At 41.4% G+C, this 24,091-nt stretch overlaps 1 protein-coding gene across 12 annotated transcripts in view; it reads left to right on the forward strand.

Moving 5' to 3' along the window:
* Positions 1-24,091, forward strand: part of sgcd (sarcoglycan, delta (dystrophin-associated glycoprotein)) — a 305,616-nt gene that overhangs the window by 144,580 nt on the left and 136,945 nt on the right. Inside the window, exon 1 of one of the 12 annotated variants that reach the window (XM_071506490.1) lies at positions 8,567-9,439. The exons of the other annotated variants lie outside the window; for them this stretch is intronic. Coding sequence (XP_071362591.1) covers positions 9,437-9,439 — 3 coding nt within the window. The 5' untranslated portion in view covers positions 8,567-9,436. Of the gene's footprint in view, positions 1-8,566; positions 9,440-24,091 lie in introns of those variants that run through there. 12 annotated transcript variants of the gene reach the window in all.

Here is a 24,091-nt window from a genome sequence, read left to right on the forward strand (position 1 = left end):
CGGATCAATACGGCGTTTCAAACACAATATGTCCAGAGATGTGAGGGTGAAATTGTGTGAACATTCTGCTTAAGGACGACATGTTTTTGCTTGTGTGGCTAAATATTTCATCTTAAACTGGTAGTTTATGTCACTGTATTTTGTCTGTTTGGGAGACTTTGATTTCATAACCATTATCTCATCCTCTGTGCTTCTCTCAGAGGACCCAGAATGCAATCCGTCATCCAGCAGTGACAGTCACGCCCCACAAAGACAGCCTCTTCGTTTCTGACTCAATGAACCCCACGGCAGCGATGCCAAACAACGCTAAACGCTGCACCATTTTTCATGCCTTCTCCCGTCTCCATTCTCCTCCAGCAGAGTGTTAGCTCATCAGAGCGGGCCTGTCTCCCGCCTGCCAAAGCCATCATCTACATCACTACACCCCAACGGAAACAATCGCTGCTTTCTATGGAAAACCAAACGCCGGCGCATAATAGGAGCAATATGTTTCTGCTCTCTCTGTTCAAACAATGTGGGTGGAATGGCCAGAGGAGCATAGTGTGCGAAGGAGAGGAAAGTTAGTGAATGAAACAAAACAACATCGACGGGGGGTGAAAATGACATGGCTCCGAGGTTTAGAACACAAAAACAGAGTCGAATCTTTGTGGGGATTAAGATCGTTGGTCTCATCATTGATTCAATACAGTTTTATTCCAAAAGGTACCATGTAAAAAGAAAAAAACGTTGATAAAGTTTACACAAGGTCAAATGGAATTTCACAAAGAACTAGTGAGTAGACCTTGAGTTAAGGCAGCATTAACTGAGGTCTTTGGTCACTTCAGGGCAACAAAGAGTCTATACACACACCAGCAGAATAATCAGCTCAAAGTTGTTGTGCCGAACATGTTGGTAGATCCAGCGGACATGAAACAATATTAGCATTCATACTGAGTCATGTTTGTGTTTTGGTTTCCACCAAGAAAAATAGCCAGTTCTTCAGCTGCTAAATGAGCCCCCTCCTTTCAGTCCATCATTAAACATTCATCTAACATCACAGAGTCATTTCATCAATTGTTAAGAGACAAATATTGATCAACAATTAAGTTAATTAGATTATCAATTCAATTAAGATTCAGCTTATTAGCGTGAACCAAAAAAGGTTTTATCTAACTTTTGGAAAAGATAGAGACAAGTCGGTGGGTTATTTTCTCCCACAACAGAACAGTACATATTCTCTCACTCAGCCCCACTGCTGTGTCGCAGACAGATGGGTTTCATGCCACTAAAAGAAAATTACATGGCACTGTGAACTGACCAGCATGTAAACCAAACACACCAGCTACATGTGGAAAGATATGTGGACGATGCAAAGTGAGGATGGAAGATGCTTTTCTTGACCTTTGGCATTTTCCCTTTATTGAATAGGGAGTTGCAAGAGTTGACCTTTGAGGTACATTGTATACTTGTTCAGCGTCGTATTACATGGACCAGTATGAAGTTAGAGTCTTGCCCAAGAGGTTTGAAATCCAAGATTTTCCAGTAACAAGTTTTATCAAGTTTTTTTCTGTTCTTCAGAACATCCCTTTGGATAACAGAAGGGGCAGGACACTACAGGGGGTGAACACATCCAAGTCTGTGGCATCACGACCTTACAACTCATGGAAATCACACATTTTTCAAACAACTGCTGGTGGGAGTCACACCTCAGATAACTCTCAATAATCAGTCCTTGTCTTTTCTTCTTCTGTGGCATTTGATGACCTCCTAGAGGTGACCTTTTTGCTTCAGATGCAGTAATTCTGTTGCACTTCATGGTAACCATAAGGATGCCGTCTGTCATGCTGGCAGGTTCTGCTCACTGCAGGGAAGAAAATGCCACCCACTCTTGTTAGTCACCGTCACCTGTAGCTCACATCTTAATTATTTGCACTGTACCTGACAAACCACTCTCACATTTAATCAGCATCCTCCACCAGATTCCTATGTCTTGGCCACCCTGCCATCAAATTACCTCCTACTTCCTCTGGAGCTTCATTCATGTAGAGCAAGAATAGCTTCTATTACAAGCTAACCAGATGGCTAGAGCCTGGCAGGGGCACAGTGATCATTACCCTGCTGGGCTTGTCTCTATGTGCACCTTGTCTCTTTTAATTTAAATCTCCCCTTTTGACTCCCAGATGTCAAAACTTCCCCAGACTCTCAGACTCTGAGGCCCCAGAGTCCAGGAGGGCTGAGAGCTATCTTTCCAGTGTAATCAGTTCATGAGGCTTGTTTGTCGATTCCATTGGAATCACTTTTTTTTGGGTACTGTACATTTTTACCCTGAGGGTTGATTATATTTAGCTTCACCTCTAAGTACTGGAATACAGCTTGTAGCATTTTGTGAGGTTTACTATTCACCTTGCAACCATCAAGACAAAATCTCACACAGATGTTGCAGGCTCTACTTTCTTCACTGTGTGTCTAATAATTTTTTAAAGTTCATAAGAGTAAAAACTGCTTTGTGTTGTCTCTGTGTCTGATAAACCTTCAAACTGGGGTCAAATTTCAAATTTCATTTTCTCACAGGTGGCCCCCAGCAACACACCACAGCTGACCTGTCTGATACTCTGCTAGAGGCTCACTGTCCATCTGAAAGTGCCCTCCGTGGCATTTCTAGCAAATGAAGGTTTTACTGAAAAAAGAATTTAATACACCAGTACCAAAGGTTTCAGGTCCGATTTCACCCCAACAGCCACACATTTGCTCCGGACAGAGGAGCCACGAAGAAAGTTTTAGAAACAGTTGTGGTCATGTTGCTTTCTTTCTCGATGACAAAGCTCAAAGATCTTCCTTCTACAGCTCTTATTCTGAAGCAGTGAAATGTCAGTTTATCACAGCTTTATAACCAGTGAGAATTTAATAGGGAACAATCCCATATTTTAAGTTACATGCACATTTGTTGCAGCCAAGTTTAGCCTAAACTCTGTTTTCAAAATTCCCCAACTACACTTAAGATCTCATTCCAGGCTTGAACCATTAAAGGTCCAATATTTTACACATTTTCCTGGTGTTTTATTTGAAGTGTTGATCTCCATCAGAAGATATATTTGAACCTGACGGCTGAATGGATTGTTTTTGAAGAACCAAAAGTCTTCTCAGTGTAGTTTTACATCTCCTCTCTCAGGCTTCTCTCTGGAGCTGTAGTAACAACAGGTCAATGAGCCAATCAGAAGAGAGGATCTGAGTTGCACACCCAGCAAAAAGGACAATGTTACTCGTTAAAGTACATCTGCAGAAACTTTACTGATGTAATCCTGTAAAATGTAACACAGTGGTGCGATTTGTTGCACCCAGTGACGCTTTGTGAAGAGTGGATGAGAATGATTTCAGTCAAGCTGTGATACAGGAAAAATCCCCTCTAAGCCATTTAAATGACTGAAACTGTAACTTTTTTATGAAAGAAAAAAATCAAATCGAAAGCTGAAGGCGAATGACAGCGGAGGAATACGAGTGGAGTATACAGTACGTGCTTCACGTCGGCTGGTGGTGACTGACAGTTTCATTGACTGTTAGTGATTTCAGATCGCTCTCAGTGATCTCACGGAGTTCACTTCCTCAGATGGAAAAAGACATGCCTCCTGGTAAAGAGGAAAGCAAGAAAGACAAGGAAGCTTAGAACAGAGCTCATCGCCATGAAACCTGGGCAGGGAAAAATATACTGAATGTACATGCTGCTAACAATCATGATTAAATATTGAGAATATACAACTTTTTTTTATGGCAGACAACTACTTCCACAAAGTTATCATGCAGCCTCTGTTTCCTTCAGGTGAGCCACGGCCACTTGTGACAAGGCTGTGTTTTCTGGCGAGGCGACTTTCCAAATGACTAATTAACAGGGAAATGAACTGGAGGCGCGGGGAAGAAAACAAAATGACTGAATTGACCAGCTCCTGCTTTTAGAGCTGAGTCAGCAGCTCTTAGAAAGCTGGGAAATTAAAAAAGTATTTAGTGATAGAAAAGGCAGACGTCCTCATTGATATATTTACTCAGCAACTGTCCTAGTCACTTGGCGCTTTTTTGAGAAAACAGACAGCGTCATAAAAGTCATCAAGGACTGACAGAGTTAGTGAGCTGGCAGCACTGCTTACCACCCAATTTTAGCCAGAACATGTCCTGTCCTGCTTTAATGAACGCAAGGAATGGGACCAGGATCAATTGAGAGCAATAAGGTAATAAGGTGCATAATTTACTATGCCAAAATGGTGGATTTAGTGTTAAGTTAGTGCTGTTATAGCATGTCAGAGACCCAGTAACCACCTGCAGGTCATAGAGTGCTGCAGGAATGACCTGGAAGTTAGATTGAGATTAGTTAGCATTTTAGCACTTCCAGTTCCCTCCTCCCCGAGACGATGGCTTTTGGTGAGATATCTGAAATAAGGTCTGTCACATTTTATTCTATGGTATAATTAGTAGACTAGGTAAAATAGTAGAATAATAGCTAAATGAGACTACAAAGGTAAACAACATCACGCCAACCTGGTTGTGTTTCTACAAACTGTTACTAACTCTGTCAGAGGAAAGGTTTTTGTAGAAGAGCTCAGAGCTCAATCAAACTACAGGATGTAGTTCAGTGGTGGTGTCATGTCATGTGACCGTGGTGTCGTTGGTTTATAGCCTAACATGAGCTTCTTCCTGCTGCTGATTGTATTTAGGCTCCAAACAACATAAAGTGGAGTCATTAGTGAAGATGATCCAGAAACTTTTTCTCGTCACAGAGTCTTCAGTGAGGGAAGTAATTGTACAGATATAGTCTGCACAACCCTGAATTCGACAAAATAATCCTTTCCACGTGACTGAAATCACTACCGTTTTATTGCAGGTCTTGGATCATTGTTTTATTTACAAAAATAATTAGTTTGGAATCATGAACTATATGGAGCAAAAAAACAAGGTAATTATTTTCATCCCGAATGGAAATATGGATTTACTTTTGAAATAAACAACCTCTCTGGCTTCGTGCTCAAATAAGATTGAACTGTAAACTAAAGGTCCCACATGAGATGTTCAGAACATTTAGTCAATTTCCACGTAACATTTGCATCTGATTATGATAATCACTTCTTCTTCAGCCTCGCTCTGTTGTTTTTTTGTTTTTTTTTTTAGACTGGCGCTCTGGTGTTCTGGCAACATCTGATCTTATTGATATTGCAATGAGGCGTTGAGGAGAAAATTAGGCAAGCATGGCCTCTGTAATTAATTAGGGTTCATTGTTTTTATTGTAACAATATCTGAACAGTTTAGGCCTGGTTTAAAGCAGGAGGGAGAATCAGACTTGCAGCTGGAGTAGGAAGAGTAAACAAGAGAGAGTGCAATTTGATTCTAGTTGGAGTTTGAAATAAATAGCCATATTTATTCATGATGACATCTGTGACACAATTCATATTCAACCAAGGCTGCCTGCTTTCGGACTCGGCTCTAAAACCCTGTTGCAGGGCCGGTCTGGGCCTGTAATTGGCTGTTTTCAGACGTAGAGTGAAGCGGGCTGGGAGTGATCCAGACACTGCGGCTGAGAGGGGCAGGTTGGGGATTTTAACTGGCTTAGGTATGATTCACACAAGAACACAATAAAAAACAATAACATTCATTATTCATTACAGTGGGAATGATGCACTGAGACATACCTGAAGGGACGCGCAGACAGACATACGTGTCAATGATGGACAAACAAAACACAGAGAGGCGTGTAACGTCCAACATCCTCTTTCCAATCAGACACACGCACAATAACTGTGTAAATCCATGTCTGTGTATATGGATGAGACAACCACCTCGCACTCTGACAGAAAAAAACAGACAGTAAACAGACAGATTGGTTTATTTGTTATTCAGGCGTTTCTCAGAGGCAAAAATAATCTAATTGGACGAACTGAACATGAAAAAGTTGGAGCCTAAGAAGTCGAGGGTTTTTGGCTGAGTGACCTCAGAGTGAACCAGGCTGAAAGACGCAGCTGTCAACCTGACTTTGATGGAGGTAGAGAAAGCTCATAGAAAACCAGAGGAAACCTGTGTAGTTTTATTGTTTAAAGGTCTCATATAGAATAGAGGTAGATGTCCATGTGTTTGTGATTATAAAGCAGGTCTAGGTTCTGTATTAATACAGTGAAAGTATCAAAGCCTCAGTCCACAGAGAAATGCACACAGCCTGTATTCAGAAACTGAGCCTTAAAACCAGCCGTCAGGACTTTTGGTACTTTGTGATGTCACAACAAACCAGTCACTGCCCTTACCTATGCCCCAGGCCCCACCCACCTGGACCAACCATCCAACGTTGCAGGATTTGGTTTCTCTGAGTTTTCTCTGCTATATTTTTATTGGATCACTCAGAAAACAGTCAGCCAATCAGGAGAGAGGCTCAGATCCTCTCTTCCTTTTGGTACTTGTTTATTACATTTTTTTCAGTATAGCCCCCATTTGCATAAAAACTGGAAAAGTGAAAATATGCGACGTCTAATCTCTCCTTGCCCACTTGTGCATACAAGTGTACAGGCCAAGTCAAAGATGTTTCCAACTTTTTTAATTTACATAAAAAATAAAAGAATCTGAAACACTGCTCATTTATCTCCCAACTATCTCCTCCTCCTCTTTTAAACCCTTGTTAAAAAAATCCGTCTGTGTTTGAGATCTTCTGTCTCACCTCTCTGGTGTATCTGCCTGCACTACGACTCCATTACCAGGCAGAGCCTCGCCGGGTTCCTTCTGTCTCTTACCACAAGCCTATCAGGGATTTCCCCTTTCCCCTATTTATTGATTAATACATCATCAAGTGGAGCTCCAGATGCAGCCCAGAGAGCAACAGTGAGGTTCCCCTGGTGTTTGCAGCCTTCGCCCCCCGCCTGCCCACTTAAGATTCAGGACTTGTCCTGCCCGTTAAACAATGATTGCTATTATTCTTATTTTTTTTCTCTAGGCAGCGTTGCTACTGAAAGAGTGGCTGCATTTTTATTGTGGCTTATATGGGACTGCAAGGGAAAAACAAAAACTCAGAATCAAAATTACGAGGCTTAAAAAAGTCTGAACGTGGGGCGTGGACATATCTGCAGCTTAACCTGTTTCATGGGCATATAAAAAGAATTTAACCTCTTTTAATAATGAAGCACCTTGCTTTTTCTTATCTAAGGCATAGCTCTGTTAAACTGCTGGATGTAACATCAAAGCATGAAGTATTCCTATAACCTATGAAATCAGTTTCACCACAAACAAGCAGGCAGAGAGAATGGGATCAGTGTGGCTGCAGAGAGAGGGAGGAAGAGAGGAGGCAAGAGGGGGAGAGGAGAGAAAAGAAAGTGCAGCTTTGTGTGAGAAGCTTTGTGAGGCTTTTTCCTCCCTCGCTGTCAGGCCACAGAACATTGAAGTGGAGGAGAGGAATTTGCATTCTCCAAATTACTCCCTGTCTTTCTCTTTTTCCTGAGCTCACATGCTGACACTCACACACGTGTTACTCACACATGCTTCTCACTCAAGTTTGCACAGTCCAACAGATTGACCGTTTTATTTTCCATGCAGGACGAGCTGCTAAAGCTAACAGAGGGAAAGGAAAATGGAAATAAATAAAAACTACAACAGGACCATAAGATTGAAGCAACACCTCTGAAAGAGTTTTAGCAGATAACTACACGGGCAGAGTGTATGAGTTTTAAGACACTGGTGATGAAGTGTATTTTGAAAAGATAAGGAAGCATAAATTGCTTCCACTCAGTACCAGTACAACTATAAACCTCAACGGTGCACAATGCCCCACAGTCGAAAACCCAAAGGAGTCAAAAGTTAAACTTAAAAATTTTTTGTTCTTCACATATATATAAGTATAGGGTGCGTAATGTATAAAAAGTATAAATGAAAGACTTAGTTTAGAAATAAATAAGTAAATACAAATAATTAAATTTCACATCACACCATGACCAATCATGCTTCAGACTGAGGTAGGACTGCCCACCTCACTGACATATGGACACAGATATAGATAAATAAATACATGTAGAAATGTAGAAATACAGAAATAAATACATCTTGAAATGAAAAAACAAATAAGTGTTTAAATAAATAAATGCAGAAGTACAGGAATAAATAAATTAATAAAGGTATAAATAAATAAATGAATGCAGAAATACAGAAGTAAATGAATGAATACATGTAAAAATATAGAAATAGCATTTTTCATTACCTTGCTTTACTTTAATACATACACAGTGTTTACCAAAGCAACTTAAGTCCAACTTGTCAGTAGCTACTATAAATGCATACTTTGTGTTTTAATGGTGTATAGCAAGAAAATCTTTTGCACATAATAGTTGTGAGATGCCAGTAAAAACAATGAAAAGTATGACTAGAGACTTAAATCAGAAAACTGCCAATTTGAGACTTGACTTACTGGAGAATTATAGAAAAAAACGAGTAATAAGAATAGAACAACCTTTGAACAACAGACTGCAGTGATTGGAAGGGTTTTTCTAAGCCTAAGAAACAGAAAGCTGCAGGTCGTTAGTACCATTCAGAGCCGCCCATATAACCAAAATATAACACAACAGAGTTTTCAGACCTGCCACCTCTGTATGTGCAACACTATCCAGAGCATGTAGCAGAGCAACAGCTACACACAAAATGGAAGTGTGTTCATAACCGTTAAGACGCGCACACACACACTTCAGATATGAAAACTGATTCAGTGTTAGAATATTAAGTCGTTCACAGTCATTATTCCGGTTTCTGAGACTGTCCTGTAAAAAACCACCATAGCAGCAACTGATAGATACATGAGGTCCAGTGGTCAGGTCTAACTGTACCGTCACTGTAATATATTCCACAATATACACACATGGAAAAGATCTCTGTGTGTTTGCTCATATAACACAGGAGAGGCAGGGCTCAAACTACTGGAAAAAGGAGGGGTCGTCATGACAACACAACACTCTCAGACAAGCCCCGCCTCTTTAAACTTCAAACCAGAAGTCTACATGTGTCTCTGCTTCTAAATCTGGAAAGGAAGGCACGGCTGCAACTGAGTGAGACACAGGGCTGGAGCAACAAGACTCTCCACAGCAGAGCAGCAGTCTTCAGAAAAAAAAAAAGAAAACAGAGAAGAGGGAGACAGCCGGGTCACAGGAGTCCAGCAAGCGTCCAGAAACAACTCAGGGACTTGGCCAAAAGAGGCGGGGAGCAGTTTGTTATTGGAAAAGCTGACAAGAGAGCAAGGCAGTGGGGAGGGGAGAGAAAGAGAGAGGTGGCTGCCTGACTTTGAGTTGGTCAGTGAAGGCCTCATGCAGCTTCTTAGCAGCTACTCAATCCCATTTTTATCTGCCTGACACACCTCGACTCTGTGCAGAGCTTACCGGGAGCCCAGAAGGGACAGAAAGAGGGGGAAGCAAAGAGAGTTAATAAGGAGGAGACGAGAAGAAGAGAAAGAAAAGGAAACATGGTAAGTTTGGTTTCACTGCCTTGTTTGGACTGCTCATTAAGTGTGGTGCTGGTGTGGCTGTGGTGGGCGGGGAGGTGGGCTGAGCTCTGAGTGCTGCTACTTTATGCCTTTAAAAAAGACAAGAGAATTAAAGCTGTAGTTTGCAGTCTGCTTGTTTCTTTTAGAAGAAATATTTTTATTTTATTTTTTCCCCACTTTGTGCTCAGCAGTTCAGAGGAAAACAAAAACACATTATAACCACTTCACATATACAGAGCCCCTGAGAATGAAGCAGTTAAATGAATTTATTTGTTGTGAACCAAGAAGTTGTGAAGAAATGAAGCTTGGGAACTTTCTTTTGTTCTTCTCTCAGAAATGAAATTGCAGGAAAAGTGATTTTCAGGGCTCTCCCTCTCTCTATTCACAATGTTAGTGTATAGAGAGGAGACGGAGGGTGGGTGGGTGGGTTGACCGCCCCACTTCCCCGTATCAGTCCCGGCAACACATTTGGTTTCAATTACTTTGTCCCTCTGGGAGACAAGCTGCTATAAATAAGTAACAAGAAGCTGCGTGTGGACAGACTGCAGCCTACTGTTGGGGTTCCACTGGAGAGGAGGAGGCACATGCCTCAACACTGACTGTGCCTCTGCTGTGGTTGGGAGGGGCCAGTGGCTGGCGTTGTTTTGATGAAGGGGTGTGTGTTATTTTGGGGGGGGGGGTCTTGTTCAGCTTCAGTCTCTGTGTAGTGCAGAGGGCAAAAGTAATTTCTTTTTCTATATCTACTAGGACAAGTTCAAGTTAAGTCTCAAATTTGTCAAAGTGAGTAACGATTGGAGTCTTAAGTCTTTTGGGTCCAACTTAAAGGTCCCATATTTAACGTTTCACTTGAAGTGTTGATTTCAGTATGAAGATATATTTGTGGTTTTAAGAACCAAAAACCATCTCAGTGTAGTTTTACATCTCCTCTCTCAGGCTTCTCTCTGGAGCTCTAGTAACAACAGGTCAGTCAGCCAATCAGAAGAGAGGATCTGAGCCTCTCTTCTGATTGGCTAACTGCATTCTGAGTGATCCAATAAAAACATAGCAGATTTCAGGTGAAAACTCAGAGAAACCAAATACTGCAAGGTTGGATGGTGGGTCCAGGTGGGCTGGGCTTGTGGCACGGCTGACTGCTTTGTTGTGACATCACAAAGTTCCAGAAGTCCTGACAGCTGGTTTTAAGGCTCAGTTTCTGAATACAGGCTGTGTGCGTTTCTCTGTGCACTGAGGCTTTGATACTTTCACAGTATTAATATAGAACCTAGACCTGCTTTATAATCACAAACACATGGACATCTACCTTTAGAATGGATGGGACCTTTAAGATGTTTGAAAGTTTTTCAAACTAATGCTGATTGCAACACCTGAATTCCACAAAACCCCTTAAACATTCAACAAAAAAGTGTTAAGTTTAGTCAAAAGAAAAGTTACGATACAAGAAATGTGTTTCAGTAGAATCGTTGCAGAAATCGTGACAAAATTTTGATTTAATCAGGAGCTGTCTGATCAAAGAATAAACAAGATAATGAACCTCACCAGACATTCAATGCATTTTTAAACATCTAATCTCAAGTCAAGTCCTTGGTCCTTGAGAAGAACGAGGTTGTGGTCAGTTTACAGATTATTCCAATAATGACCAGTTTCATGATGGAAGAAGTAAATTCATGCACAGAAACTTGTCAGACTTGGAAATAACAGCATAATCTGTTGATCCAATTGATCAGTGTAGAGCTCAATTGGCTACTTTTTAAATTTCACTGGAGAGAGCTTGTTTATATCCAGGCAGAAAACCAATGAGTGGCGCCTTTTTCCAGAACTCAAAATTGCTGCCTCAGGATTCGCAAAGGTCTAATTATCCCAATTTTTTTGGACGAGATTTTCTGCAGACCTTCATGAGCGTGACGAGACAGAGGTCTGGGCACAGTTGATTACACTTATTGAGATGCAGCACGTTTGCCCCTTTTTTCTCTTTTTTCTCTTTTTTTCTCTTTTTTTTTCTTTTTTTTCTGAGGGTGATCACAGACTTGAAATTTACTCAACACAACTTTCTAAGATGCCTCAATCATCAGAGATCACGAACAAGAACACCAGATATCAAGTGGGAAGGTTGCTCATTTACAGGGGCTCTGGTTATTTAAAGGTCCTGTATTTTAACTTCTTCAGTGTTTAATTTAAAGTGTTGATCTCCATCAGAAGATATATTTGTGATTTTAAGAACCAAAAACCATCTCAGTGTAGTTTTACATCTCCTCTCTCAGGCTTCTCTCTGGAGCGCTAGTAACAACAGCTCAGTGAGCCAATCAGAAGGGGGCTCCAAAACTTTCTTCTGATTGGCTGACTGTTTTCTTATTGATTGAATAAAACTATTGCAGATTTCATGTAAACCAAATCCTGCAAGCTTGAATTTTAGGTCTAGGCAGGCACGGCTTGGGTCATGGCTGAGGGCAGCAACTGCTTTGTTGTGACATCACAAAGTTCCAGAAGTCCTGACGGCTGGTTTTAAGGCTCAGTGTCTGAATACAGGCTGTGTGCATTTCACTGTGGACTGAGGCTTTGATACTTTCACAGTATTAATATAGAACCTGAACATGGACATCTCACTTTATACAGTATAGGACCTTTAAGTTTGGTTTGAAAAAAAAAAAAAAAAGTTGGTTCTTCCATTTGGAGCTCCCATAAATAGCAAAGTAGTGTAGTGTTGTATAAAATCCCCACTCCATGCAACAGCAGCTCTCGAGGGGGATGTTAGACTGGTTTTAGTTAGAATCACAGTGGTGACATTTATTTGATCACAACTTTGTGGATCATTAACCTTGAAAGTGCCATTAAGTGCCTTGAGATAATGTATATTATGATTTGGCGCTATACAAATAAAATTGAATTGAATTGAATTAACATATTTATATATCATTATTTATTCATTGTTTACTCTAATGATTGCCTGCCAGTATTTCTGATTCTGCCTTATACTGAATCAACCTTGATTCAGACCTTGGAGCCGGAAGAGATGTTGCAATTCTTGCAATTTAATATATATTTTTCACAGTGTTTTTTTTTTTTTTTTTTTGCTGTATTATTCATGGTAAAAGTTATAGTGAAGCAGTATCATCGTCATACTTCTTTCCAAAACCAGAGTTCACCCAAGGATCCAGAAAAGCTTTGTTTTTCCTTCTCTATTTAGAAACAAAGGCAGACAGGAAGAGACAAAGGAAATTAGCAGCTAACACTGTGGTCTATGTGCAGCCAGCAGACTTTTTTTGACCCTCCACACTTTATAGGTTTATAGGTCGATTACATTTGTCTGCAGTCGCCTCTGCCACCAGGAAACTCCTGAGTCCTTTCCTTCCCACTGTGACTGACGTGCAGCACAGCCCACCTGCTCCAGGACACACAGCAGCTGTCACCCCACACAGTTATATTAGGAACAGTGACAGAGATCCAGATATGCCCCCCCGACCTCCCAGCCCCCCTCCCTCCTTGACCGCGACTCTCTGTCTCTTCATGTGCTTTTTACTGTCTACCTGCTCCAGGTTTCTGTTACAGGCACAAACAGGCAGTCAAATCTACTCTCACACACAAATATAATATCAACATATTCACAAGCAGCTGTTGAAATACACAAGAGTAAAATAAACAGATTGCGATGCACAGGAGTTAATGTAAATCCCTAAACATGTGCACACAGAAAAATACACAGACTTGTCTTTAATGGAGTCATTTGGTTTAAATTGATTTTCACCAGGATTTTATGCTGACTGCACGTATGATAGTTGTTTTCTGCTGCAAAAAGATGCTGCTGGCCATGAGCTACTTGATGGTAAACAATGCTTAGAAAATGCCTCCACTAATAGAAGGTAAAGAGAGAAATGGAGAGAATCCTCAGAGGAGCCACTGATTGTGAACCAGAAAACACAAAATGATGTAACTGCATCTGAGACACAGATCATGTCTATGTTTTTATGTTTGGACTATTCACATTTCCAACTACATCATCATACCTCATTGGCCGTGGCAATGGCAGGGTCAGTCCCTCACTTTGGTTCACCACCGAAACATAGGCTTTCAATAACTACTGAAGTAATCACCCATTTTCATGGTCCCCAGTAGATGGATCCCTCTGACTTCCCCTGACTTCTCCTCTACTGCCCCTATAAAGTCGCCATATTTGTTTTTTAGTGACCCGTCTTGACTGTTCAAGACTTGCTAAACTAAGATGCTAACACATCTTGTGAGCATGTTAGTGTTTGACGTTAGCATTTAGCTCAAACCTCAGCTTCAGCATCACAGAGCTGCTAGCATGGCTGTGGATTCTTCTTGTTATTAATATTAAAAAGAGTCAGATGAATAATTGATTATTGCATCTTCTAATAAACCCCCAAATAAAGCTGCGGTAGGCCGTAATTTTCTGGCGTCAGTGTGTCAGTGTTGATGATCACCTCCCAGCATCTTGTAATTCAAGTAAGAGCAAAGTAGATGTCTGCACCTCCTCTGGGTTGTGTGTTCAGACTTTAGAAAATCCATCCTGTCATGAGAGACTTTGGCCAATCACAGGTCTTTTCAGAGAAAGAGAGCATTCCTATTGTATATGTATCAGTATCAGTGAAGTGTTTCAGAGATGGAGATAACTAGCTTTAGCCTGCTTCACCTGGACAGGTAACAGGCTGCTAATTCCATTTTCCTCTAATATGTAAATGTGTTGTAGTGGTTGGTTGTGTTGGTAGATTTACTATGAAATGAGGAGGTGATGAGTGGGTATGTTGCTAAGAGGTTAGCCTTCTGCTAACTGTAGCCAAAGGCTCACGGCTGCAGCTGTGTTGCTTGTGTTGTGTTGTGTGTGTGTGTGTGTGTGTGTGTGTGTGTGTGTGTATGAAGCGCATGCATATGCCTGTGAGGGGAGTGCTGCAGGAAGATGGCTGCATTTTTCTATCTCTTCTTTTTTTCTCTTTTCTTGTGTAGATTTTTTTAGATTTTAAAAAATGCTTTGAAACATGTTTCAAAGTTGTCAAGGTCTTTGGTTTAGCAAAACTACGTAGGTGGGAGCTGTGACGACCAAACTTAAATTTGCTGCTTCTTTCATGTAGGTTTGTGATTCTGGCAGCGTTTCTCTCACCGAGCAATGCAGGAGAACATTCCAGCACCAGTGAAACAAAAGTCAACACAGTCTCTGAGCCAACGCTGAGCACTGTCTGCTGCTTGCCTACAGAGTCTGGGGGTTTATTCTCCCCGGCACATCTTTACAGCAGCAGTTTGACACTTTAAAGTCACGCTCCTTCTCATCTGATCAACATTTTGCATCTAACCAGCTGCTCTGCTCTGCTGCACAGGAGGCATACAGAGACCAGTTGGCTGTGCCTTCCTAAAGTTTTTAACTTTTTATGAAAGAAAACTATTAAGAGAGAAAGAGAGGATGAGACATTACCAAGAAGGAAGGAGGACAGGAGACAAGAACATGAACAGGGAGAGAGAAAAGGAAGGGAGGGAGTCAGCACAGGAGAAGACAACAACACTGTGACTGAGTTATGATTGAGTATGTAATCAACGCAGAGAGGCTGTAAGAACGAGACAAACCACTCAGGAAGAATCTTGAGCAGAAAAGCCTTTAAAGGTGGTGGTTGTATGGCATATATCCTGCCCCTCCCCCCAAAAAAGCCAATTGTCTGCTTTATAACAGCCTGATGGGAAACGCATCAAGCCAATCCTGTTTTTACACCGATGCAAGTGAAACATTGTACATGTGTGGTAGAAGTTTAACCTATGGAAAAAAATCTACTTTAAACCTTATTCTGGGGCAAAGTCACCAAACTTTTGAAGCAGTTTTATTTCTCAGTGACCATCGAAAGTGCAGTAGTGTCTCCATTCATTTACATAAGGGCCTGGTCTTGTTAGCCTGAAATAACTGCCTGGATGCGCTGCCAAGATGGCTGCCAAGTGACAAGACTTGCCTATAAGGACTTTGATCAATCCACAGTAGAAGTAACCACAACACTACCAAAGCAACATGTTGCTTAAGGGCAAAACGGAGGCTTTTATTAAGAAAATTATTCAGCCAGCTGTTTTATCAACCTCAGAAGCATGTAAAACATAATAGCTGTGCTGTGTAGTGTGGATGTACACATGGACAGAAGACACAGTAGTTCCAAGGACTTGGAAAAGATGTGATAAAATATGCAGAAATCATTGTATAATGCTACTGTTTGCTACTTTTCACCTCTCATAGTCACTGTGATACAGCCACCAGTAAACCGTCATTTACACCACCAGTCTGGATATCCAGAAAGAAAATTACCTGTGAATTTGATACATATGCTTGAATTAGACCAGTTATCACCAGTGTACAGAGCCGGCTGCTGTATAAGGTCCAATATTTGGTTGAGTTCAGGTGGAGATTTCCCAGATTAGAGCTTTATGATTATTCCTCCAAAATCCTCTGTCAATGAATGTTCTCTGTCATAAATATATGTATTAATATTTAACATGTATTAAATGTTGTTCCAGAATTCATGCCCCCAGATGCATCAGGTGTTCTGCAGGCTGCTGGTTTAGAGTAATGGTTCCTTTTAATTCCAACAGCACAGGATAAATCTCTAATTACACCAGGAATAAATGTAACTCAGAGACACATTTAAAGATTTTACTTGTGGTGACATTTAATGTGTTCTGGCTAACAGTAGTTACTGAGCTCGTTAATTACAACCACAGGCTCCTGACTCAGTGCTGCAGTCGCACAGTGTTGGACTGGATAAGAAATCGCAAACAAACCTTTTCTACATCCCAACACAATTGAGAACAAGGACACTGTCCGTCTTCAAAAGAGCTTTTAAGCAATATGGCTGCCCATACACAGCACTAGATTTGAGAGCTGGCACCGTGCCTCATTGTCTGCACTTGTACTTCAGCTTTCTGCAACAATAGAAAAAAACAAAGTCTGGATAATTGTGAGGAATGACTCAGACTTTTCATTTTTGTGCTACTGAGAAGCAAACATCCAAAGACCAGCAGTGTGAAACTGTCCAGAGGCGTTGATTCAACTTGGTGGTAGCGAGCATTCGTAATTAGCTTTGTTAGTAAATCATGATGTTAGCACAAGGACTGGAAATTACTCATCTGGCTCTCTCTCTGAAAAAGATAAAACCAACTCCCAGTGCCTCCAAAACTCACTAAATAAGATAATTGTCATTGTCATGTCACTCATGCACTACTTTCTACTCACTATCCAGGGAGTCCTATGTAGAAGACTACATGGTCAGCTCAGTGGTAACACTTTCTGACACTGTTCAGGTCATTTTCTCTGTGCCACTTTTCTTTCTTTCAGTGCTAGCACAATGCATGATGGTAGATATTGCTTGGTAACTAACCATCAGTTGTAAGCTGTATCCAAATTCAGGGGCCGCATCCTTTGGAGTCTGCATTTGAAGACCAATTACCTCACAGCGGTGCATCTAGGCTGTTCCATTGCGAAGGCTCCTTCGATGGGTGGGTCCTTCGTGGCCAAGCCTATCCCAAGATTCATTGCACGCTGGTAATGTACATAAAATCTCAAGCTTTTGTGAAAAAAAAGTTATGCCTTGTTAAGGTTGCTAGGTGACAGCGGCCGCACTTTGTGACGCAGCAGTAAGGGCGGGAACAACTGGTGACACAAAGTGTAAATCCTACGTAGACCAAACTGTCTCATTTTGGTTCGGCCTTCGTGTTCTACGACGGCTACAAAGGGCCACACCTTCATAGACAGTGTCCCTCCAAGAATACGGCCCCTGCACTGGGACACAGCTGTACACCACTCTGCAAGATGCATTGTGGGATACTATGTGTCCACTAAATAGAGAATGATAATCATCTTTATATCTTCAGACAGTTCTACAAAATGGCAAACTCACTGTACATTAGACTATAGAGGGAGTAGAGAGTGATTTCGGACACAGCGTATTTCTGTGGAGACTTCCTGTTTCTCCGCTGGTTGCCTGACAACTGGTCTTGGCCAAGAAATAGTTCAGTACATAACTCCCCATGAACTGGTGAATTGATATTAATTAGTGAGCTATAGAGGAATTGGTAGGCAGATTTTTACCATTGGACAGGGTCAGGCTAGCTCTCTAGTCTTTGTGCTAAGCTAAGCTAACCGGCTTCGTATTTCACCTTCTCAGACATGAGAGTGGTATCAATCTTAACATCTAAATAAATAATGAAATGTTGAACTACTCTCTATCTCTCAGAAACGTGATAAATGCATGTCCTACCTCATAAAGAATTTGCAGAGCGTTTGTCTTTATGTTTTAAAACCTAAAACATCTGTGTGCTGTCTTCCTCTTCTCCTCTTTTACCAGTGAAATGCTGCATTCATGACCCTCTCAGTGAGTTTTGTGATCACTGTTCTTCACTGTAATAGTTTGTCCTTCATTGTTGTACATGATCACAGTTTTCTAGACTCTTCCTTCACCCCATTAGATAAGTTTTCAGTTTTTTGTTTGTTTTTAAAACTCTCGTATTCTTTATTTGAGGTGATCGGTTTAAATCTGACTCATGACAGTCAATGAAACAACTGTGGTCTTTTCAGGGGATTTATTTTACAGATAAAGTCTTTCTTTCATGCAGTGTTTCTATTATTTTCTCTGCCCTCCTGCTGACAAATGGATGGTAAAGCTGCCGGGGGGGCTCGAGAGGGGAAAATGAGAGGCAGATGAGTCTGAGAGGAGGAGGTGAAAAGAGGGGGGAAAGTGAGGCAGGAGAGGAGAAGAGAGGGGGATTTGCTGAGTAAGTGATAATTTGGGGATTAGACTTTGGAGCAGGAATCGGGTGTAGCTGAGCCAACCTCTTCTCACATCCGCTTGGCGCAGTGCTGCAAACTCATTTCCATGTTTGTGGCCATTTCGCTGCGGGATGAATAGCACCTAAAGCCTCAAACGCAGAGTGATAAAGAACAACAGTTCCAGAAATGATATCGATGGAGACATACACTATATGTGTGTTTGCTTGATTCCCTTTGTGTGTCTTTGTGTTTTTTTTTTAGCCACAATTTAATGAGCTGTGTCTGTGAAACTGACCGGACACCTGGGGGGGTCCATCCATCACAGCCTTCTTAGTATTTATTTTGTATTGATGTGTGATGCAGCCATCCATAGCCACCAGGCAGGTCAATTAAGAGGGAAAGTTCTTATTTCCTGTGACGGCTTGGCAGAGCCCGCTGTCATTTCACATCATTACAGCTTCCTCGGCCAAACCCAGAGACAAATATAATTAGACTCCGAAGGCCAATCAGTGTTTCTAGTTTAAAAAACACATTTGGAACCAGCCTCAAAAATAATGCAAAAAGAAAATTATACCAGCACAGAAAGTTGGTAACTCCATTTTTTTCTCACTTCAGTTAAAGCTTTAACAGAGTCATTCAGGTGTTGAATGTGTTTCATTTGCTTTATTCTCAGAGAATTAGCTTCTTTATTACCTGGCTGATTGTGCTCACTGGTTTCTGTGATTGCAACAACACATTTATCATGTATTTAACACAACAAAATGTCCCTAAATTCTCTCTAAGCGTCCCACCCACCCCACCCCCCCATCCCCCTCTACAAGGCTCATAATTGAGAACTCAAAGTGTGGAGGTTTAAATGCCTGCAATCAACTCCTCTGTTTTTTTTTTTTTATTTTCTGCTTTTCCCTTAAAATTGTTATTCATGAGACACATAATAATAGTGGGTGGAAAGATGTGATGCGTTGCTGACACCCAGAAGAATGTGTGTTCGATGGAAATGAGCTTGTTCTGCTGGTTTCAATCTGCTAATTGATGATGTTGCTCACAGTGTGAACACACAGTCAGGGTTCTGGTCCAAGTTTGCACAGCTTGATTTATTAATCAATGGGGTTTTTTTCAGAATACGACAATTAGGGATTGTTGCTATGAAGCAGTTCAACCTACTTTGTATAACAGAAAGTTTGGGGAATTAAAAGTTCACTCAAAACACACCAACTACACTTTCAATTCGAACCTTTAGAGAATTCACAGTAAGCAGTGTTTTGGTGATTTGCAGGTTATGATCCCTCAAAACTAAATTTGTTCATCTGCAAAACATCAGATCCATGTTTACTGGGGCAGTTAAGAAGCTAACAGTTAAAGTATGAGTTTATCAGAGTAATTATTCTACTTTGAATGTTTCCATTAAAACAGACAAATAAAGATTTTGATCTATTTGATCCAGACTGAAACAGCTCAACCAATACTGGATGGATTCATGGTTCCCAGAGGTTGTTCCTCCAGCACCATGAGATTCATACTTGTGGTTTTGAATTGTGTTTAACTTTGCTCACAGTCAGCTTATAGCACCACAGCTGATTCTCAAAATGCTTTTCAATGTTTCCAGAAAAAAAAAAAAATAGATTTTATAATTAGAGTTAATACAAACCAGGCTGTTTATTGGTGTTTTTGTACTTGCAAAATAAGTATGTTGTAAATAAAGAGAAAATACGTACTTGGTGTTCATATTTAAAGGTCCCACATTTTACGCTTATGTATTTTATCTGAAGTGTTGATATCCATAACAAGATATATATTAGGTTTGTTGTGACATCACAAAGGTATGGAAAACTTTATGGCTCGTTTTAAGGCTCAGTTTCTAAATACAGGCTGTATGCATTTTTTCCATGGATTTCACACTTCAATATTTTCACAGTATTTATGCAGCACCTAGACCTGCTTTATAATGAAAAAGGACATGGACATCTGACTCTCTACAATGTAGGACCTTTAATCACATCACTGAAAACAAACACAACTCAATGAAGATTTAACTTTGTAGACTTCCCATCAGATGTGTTTGGAGACGCATTTGTTCAGAACTTGGTCCTTACACACTTAAAAAGCAGCTGAAATGTAAGAAGCTCATCTTTCTGGGCTGAGTTTGTTTGTTATTTGTGGGACTATTGTATTTCTTCAGATAACTGGGCTGCTGTCTTTAACATGATGCCTTGGTGGGATACAAGATGACAGAGTCGGACAGAAAAACTTTTTTCCATGATCTCAAACTGCAGGAAACATCTTAAAGCAACAAGTTGGCATCTGCTGTCTGGATCAAACCATTAACTGCAGTTAAAGTAAACAGTTGAGACATTTAGGCTTTAATTTGCTGTTTACATGACTCTGAGGTTGATTACAGCTGGGATTTCAAGTTGTGTTAATTGGGAAGGTGTTTGTCATGTCTTAGTGCCAATTATGAGTAGACAAGTGTTGTTGGAGGAGGGGAAGGGGGTAGTTTGTTCTTCTAGGCAGCTGATATGACAAGTGCAGAGGAGGATCTCAGAGGCCCAGCAGTTACATTTTTCTGGGTATTTATTGTGATTTTTGTGTTGTCAGTGCTGCTTCAGATCTGTCACTACAAGTACCTGCAGGTTTTAAACCAACAGATTTGGATTTTTTCATCTTAATATTCAAGCTACATCTTTGTGAAGTTGTTGGCGGTGAAGCTACATTCTTTCCAGGACTGCTGAAAGTATGTTTATGTCTTAATAATGTTCTGTCCTGGGGGGCACGGTGGTGCAGTGGTTACCCCACAGGGTCCTGGGTTTGAACCTGGGTTCACCTGGAGCCTTTGTTTGTGGGATTTGTGTGTTCTCCATGTGCCTGCCTCCCACACTCCTAAGACCTGTAGGTTAGGTTTTAATTGCCCATAGTTTTGAGTGGTTGGCAACGTGTCCAGGGTGTACCCCGCCCTCGCCCGATGTCAGCTGGGATTGATTCCAGACAGACATAATTTCCTAGAGAAATAGGACTGATTTTCCTAGGACAGGGAGCGTGACCCATCAGGCAGCGGTGACCTACAGGTTAGAGGAGCAATATTGTGACAAACGGCACAGGTGCGATCCCTGGACTGGCAGGGTTACATCTGGGAAAAGTGAAAGAGCAGCTCCTCCAAACCCTCATCAACACCGCTGTGGTCCCTTGAGCAAGGCCCTTAACCTCAACTGCTCCAGTGTAGCTGCTCAGCAGCTCAGGCTGGTTGTGCTGTGCAGCCTTCAGGTGTGCAGAGAGCCTGCCTCTCAGTGAAACTACCCTGAATAAATAAAGGTCAAAAACAACTCTCTCTAACCTCAACTAAGTGCTTGCAGTGTCCTAACCATTCCATAAAAATCTTTATCATGGTTTAGATGCCATGAGTGGATAATGTAGGAAGCGTTGTCAGTCAATATTTTGCAGACACATCCTTTAAAAATGTTTTTCCTGTTTTATGAATTCAAACACTCTGCAGGCAGCTTCATGCTGCTTTCAAACACGTTTTCTGTTGCACATTAGAAGGATGTAGGTGTGATGTGTGAAGGACGGGGTGAGTACGGACAGGAGCAATGATAATTTCTTACGATGTACAAACATTGTGTAAATATTGTACATTGTCATGATGCATTTGAAAACAAGTGAACCTATCATTGAAGTGTCTTTTATTTTCTGCTTCAGCTTCAAGGTTAAAGCCTCTTTGTTTCTCCACTTTTGTGTGGAGCACACAGATCTCTCTGTCTCTCCTCTATCTCTTCATCTCCCTCTTTGTCTCTTTCATTGGTTTCTCCTCCCTTGCCTCCTCCCTCCCTCCCTCCCCTCCTCTCTTCTCTCTTCCATTCCTTTTGTTTTTTTCATTGTGTAACTTTCCTGTGAAGTATCTCGGCCTCTCTCTCTTTCTCTCTCTCTGTTTATCTCTCTGTCTCTTCCACTTTTGTCCCTCATTTCTCCCTTTCTTCCTCTGTATACTTATCTGTCCTTCTCTTTTTTTAACTCCATCACGTCCCTGAGAGAGTACACCATGACCGATTGGCACTTACCATAAAAATTGTTGTTCTAAAGAGCGGCAGACTCCCGACCAATGCGGCGGCACGAATACAAATGAATGTTCAGTGTGCATCAGAGAAGATGGACAGTTGCAGCTGAGCACCTGCTGCTGTGGATGAGCGCAGTAAACACCACAGATGTTTCCCGAAAACCGTCTTTGAAGTGCAGAGAAGTCAAAAGCACCATCAGTCAGCTCCTGACGCGACGGGCGAAAATATTAATGCAAAGAGGTTCTTTCCAAAATGAAATTACACATTTACATGAAAGATCCTGATACAATGACAAGAGAATTAGACATTGTGGTTGCTGAGCTCCAAACTAACAAAAAGCTGCATCTCACCACCAGTCTGTCTGTCACATGCAAAATCATTGACCTTGCTCTTAGTGAACGTGTTGATGACTGTTACGCCTGTCTGATACAGCGTCCCTGCAGCAGGTGTGTAGAGAAGGAACATAAGAGTCCAACCTGGTTGCTGCCTTCCTGAACAACACATAAGTCACCAGGACAACGTTATGTTTTCAGTGCCTTGTGCTGTATGTGCTGACAGTGCTGTGTGCTCTTTTAGAAGTTATGGACAGTAAAGCCTGGGCCAGAACGCATCCTGTGGCCTGTAAATTCACATGTGGTTAGTCCGGCTTGGCTCCGAGGTGTCTGGTGTTTGGAGCCTGTAGCTTTGATCTCACACACAAAATAATAGTAACAATTTAGAACCCGTGCTTTGGGTGTGCTCACTTTTTATTTCACTTCCAAATCTGTGTTTTAGCTAATCTGGCTGAACCGGGGGTTTGTGTACAACCTGTGTGATCATCTGACTGCTCATGTATTTGTGAAGCATAGTTTCCACAATGTTCCCAGAGCTGAGTGAGTAAAAGGTTATAATAACTCTAATTAAACTCATTAACTCAAATTGCCTCATTTCACAAGGACGCTGAAAAAGAAGGGGGGAGACGGGGGGGCCTGGACAGGAAGCAGGTGCAGGTGACACATTTCCAGCCTCTGATGGTTGAGATCGGTGAAATCCTCTCCTGCTCTACCAGGGTGGATTTTTTAAAAGCACATTTCAAACTCAGGAGCTTCAAAGGAAGCAGAAAAATCCTCACACTTGCTTACCAATCCTGTGTCACAAATGTCAGAACCTTTGACCTGGTTTCATCTAATGGTTAAAAATAAACTGAAATGCCCAAGGAGGTAAAATCTCCAAACCACAGCAACCCCAGTATCTGACCTTCATCTGAAGACAAGATCCTGATCCCCCCTCCCCCCCAACTGCAAATATTTCTGCCACAATATGATACTTAACATTTCATTGTTATTCCTTTCATTTCATTTCTTCTTCTACAAAGCAGCTTATTTCCTGTATTATGCACTGACCTCCTCCTCTTTGTTTCTGTACAGCTCTGCAGGTTCAGCAGGTTCTTTAGTTGTTCCCACTTGTGCTAAAAGCCAAAAGGACTCATGTCACTCTGAAGCACTTTGGATAAAAGTGCTCTTCAAAAGGAGCACTCTTGAAAAATAAATGAAATGAGCTTTCATGCCGCAGACACAGGGAATGCTGATATTGGTCGATACTTTGCTAGTTTCACCTCAGACTCGTTCCTCTGTGAATCAATTGAGGACTGTCGCTGTGCAATTATAAACCTCTCACTTTGGTGTCATGGTGACTGCAGGAAGATGGAGAAGACGCACTCCGTCAGTGCTGTATGGTGGCCTGTATGGTCCAATAGTGCTCTGTGGAGGCTATGTCTCAATCGATTATTTACAACTACTTCATACATAGAACCTTCTCTGTAGAGGACAAATCGCTTTGTCTGCGGGGTGCATGATGGTGGTTAGC

This window comes from Trachinotus anak, unplaced genomic scaffold (assembly GCF_046630095.1).
Source record: "Trachinotus anak isolate AG129_WGS33_773 ecotype Australia unplaced genomic scaffold, CSIRO_AGI_Tana_v1 ptg000020l, whole genome shotgun sequence".
Classification (NCBI taxonomy): domain Eukaryota; kingdom Metazoa; phylum Chordata; class Actinopteri; order Carangiformes; family Carangidae; genus Trachinotus; species Trachinotus anak.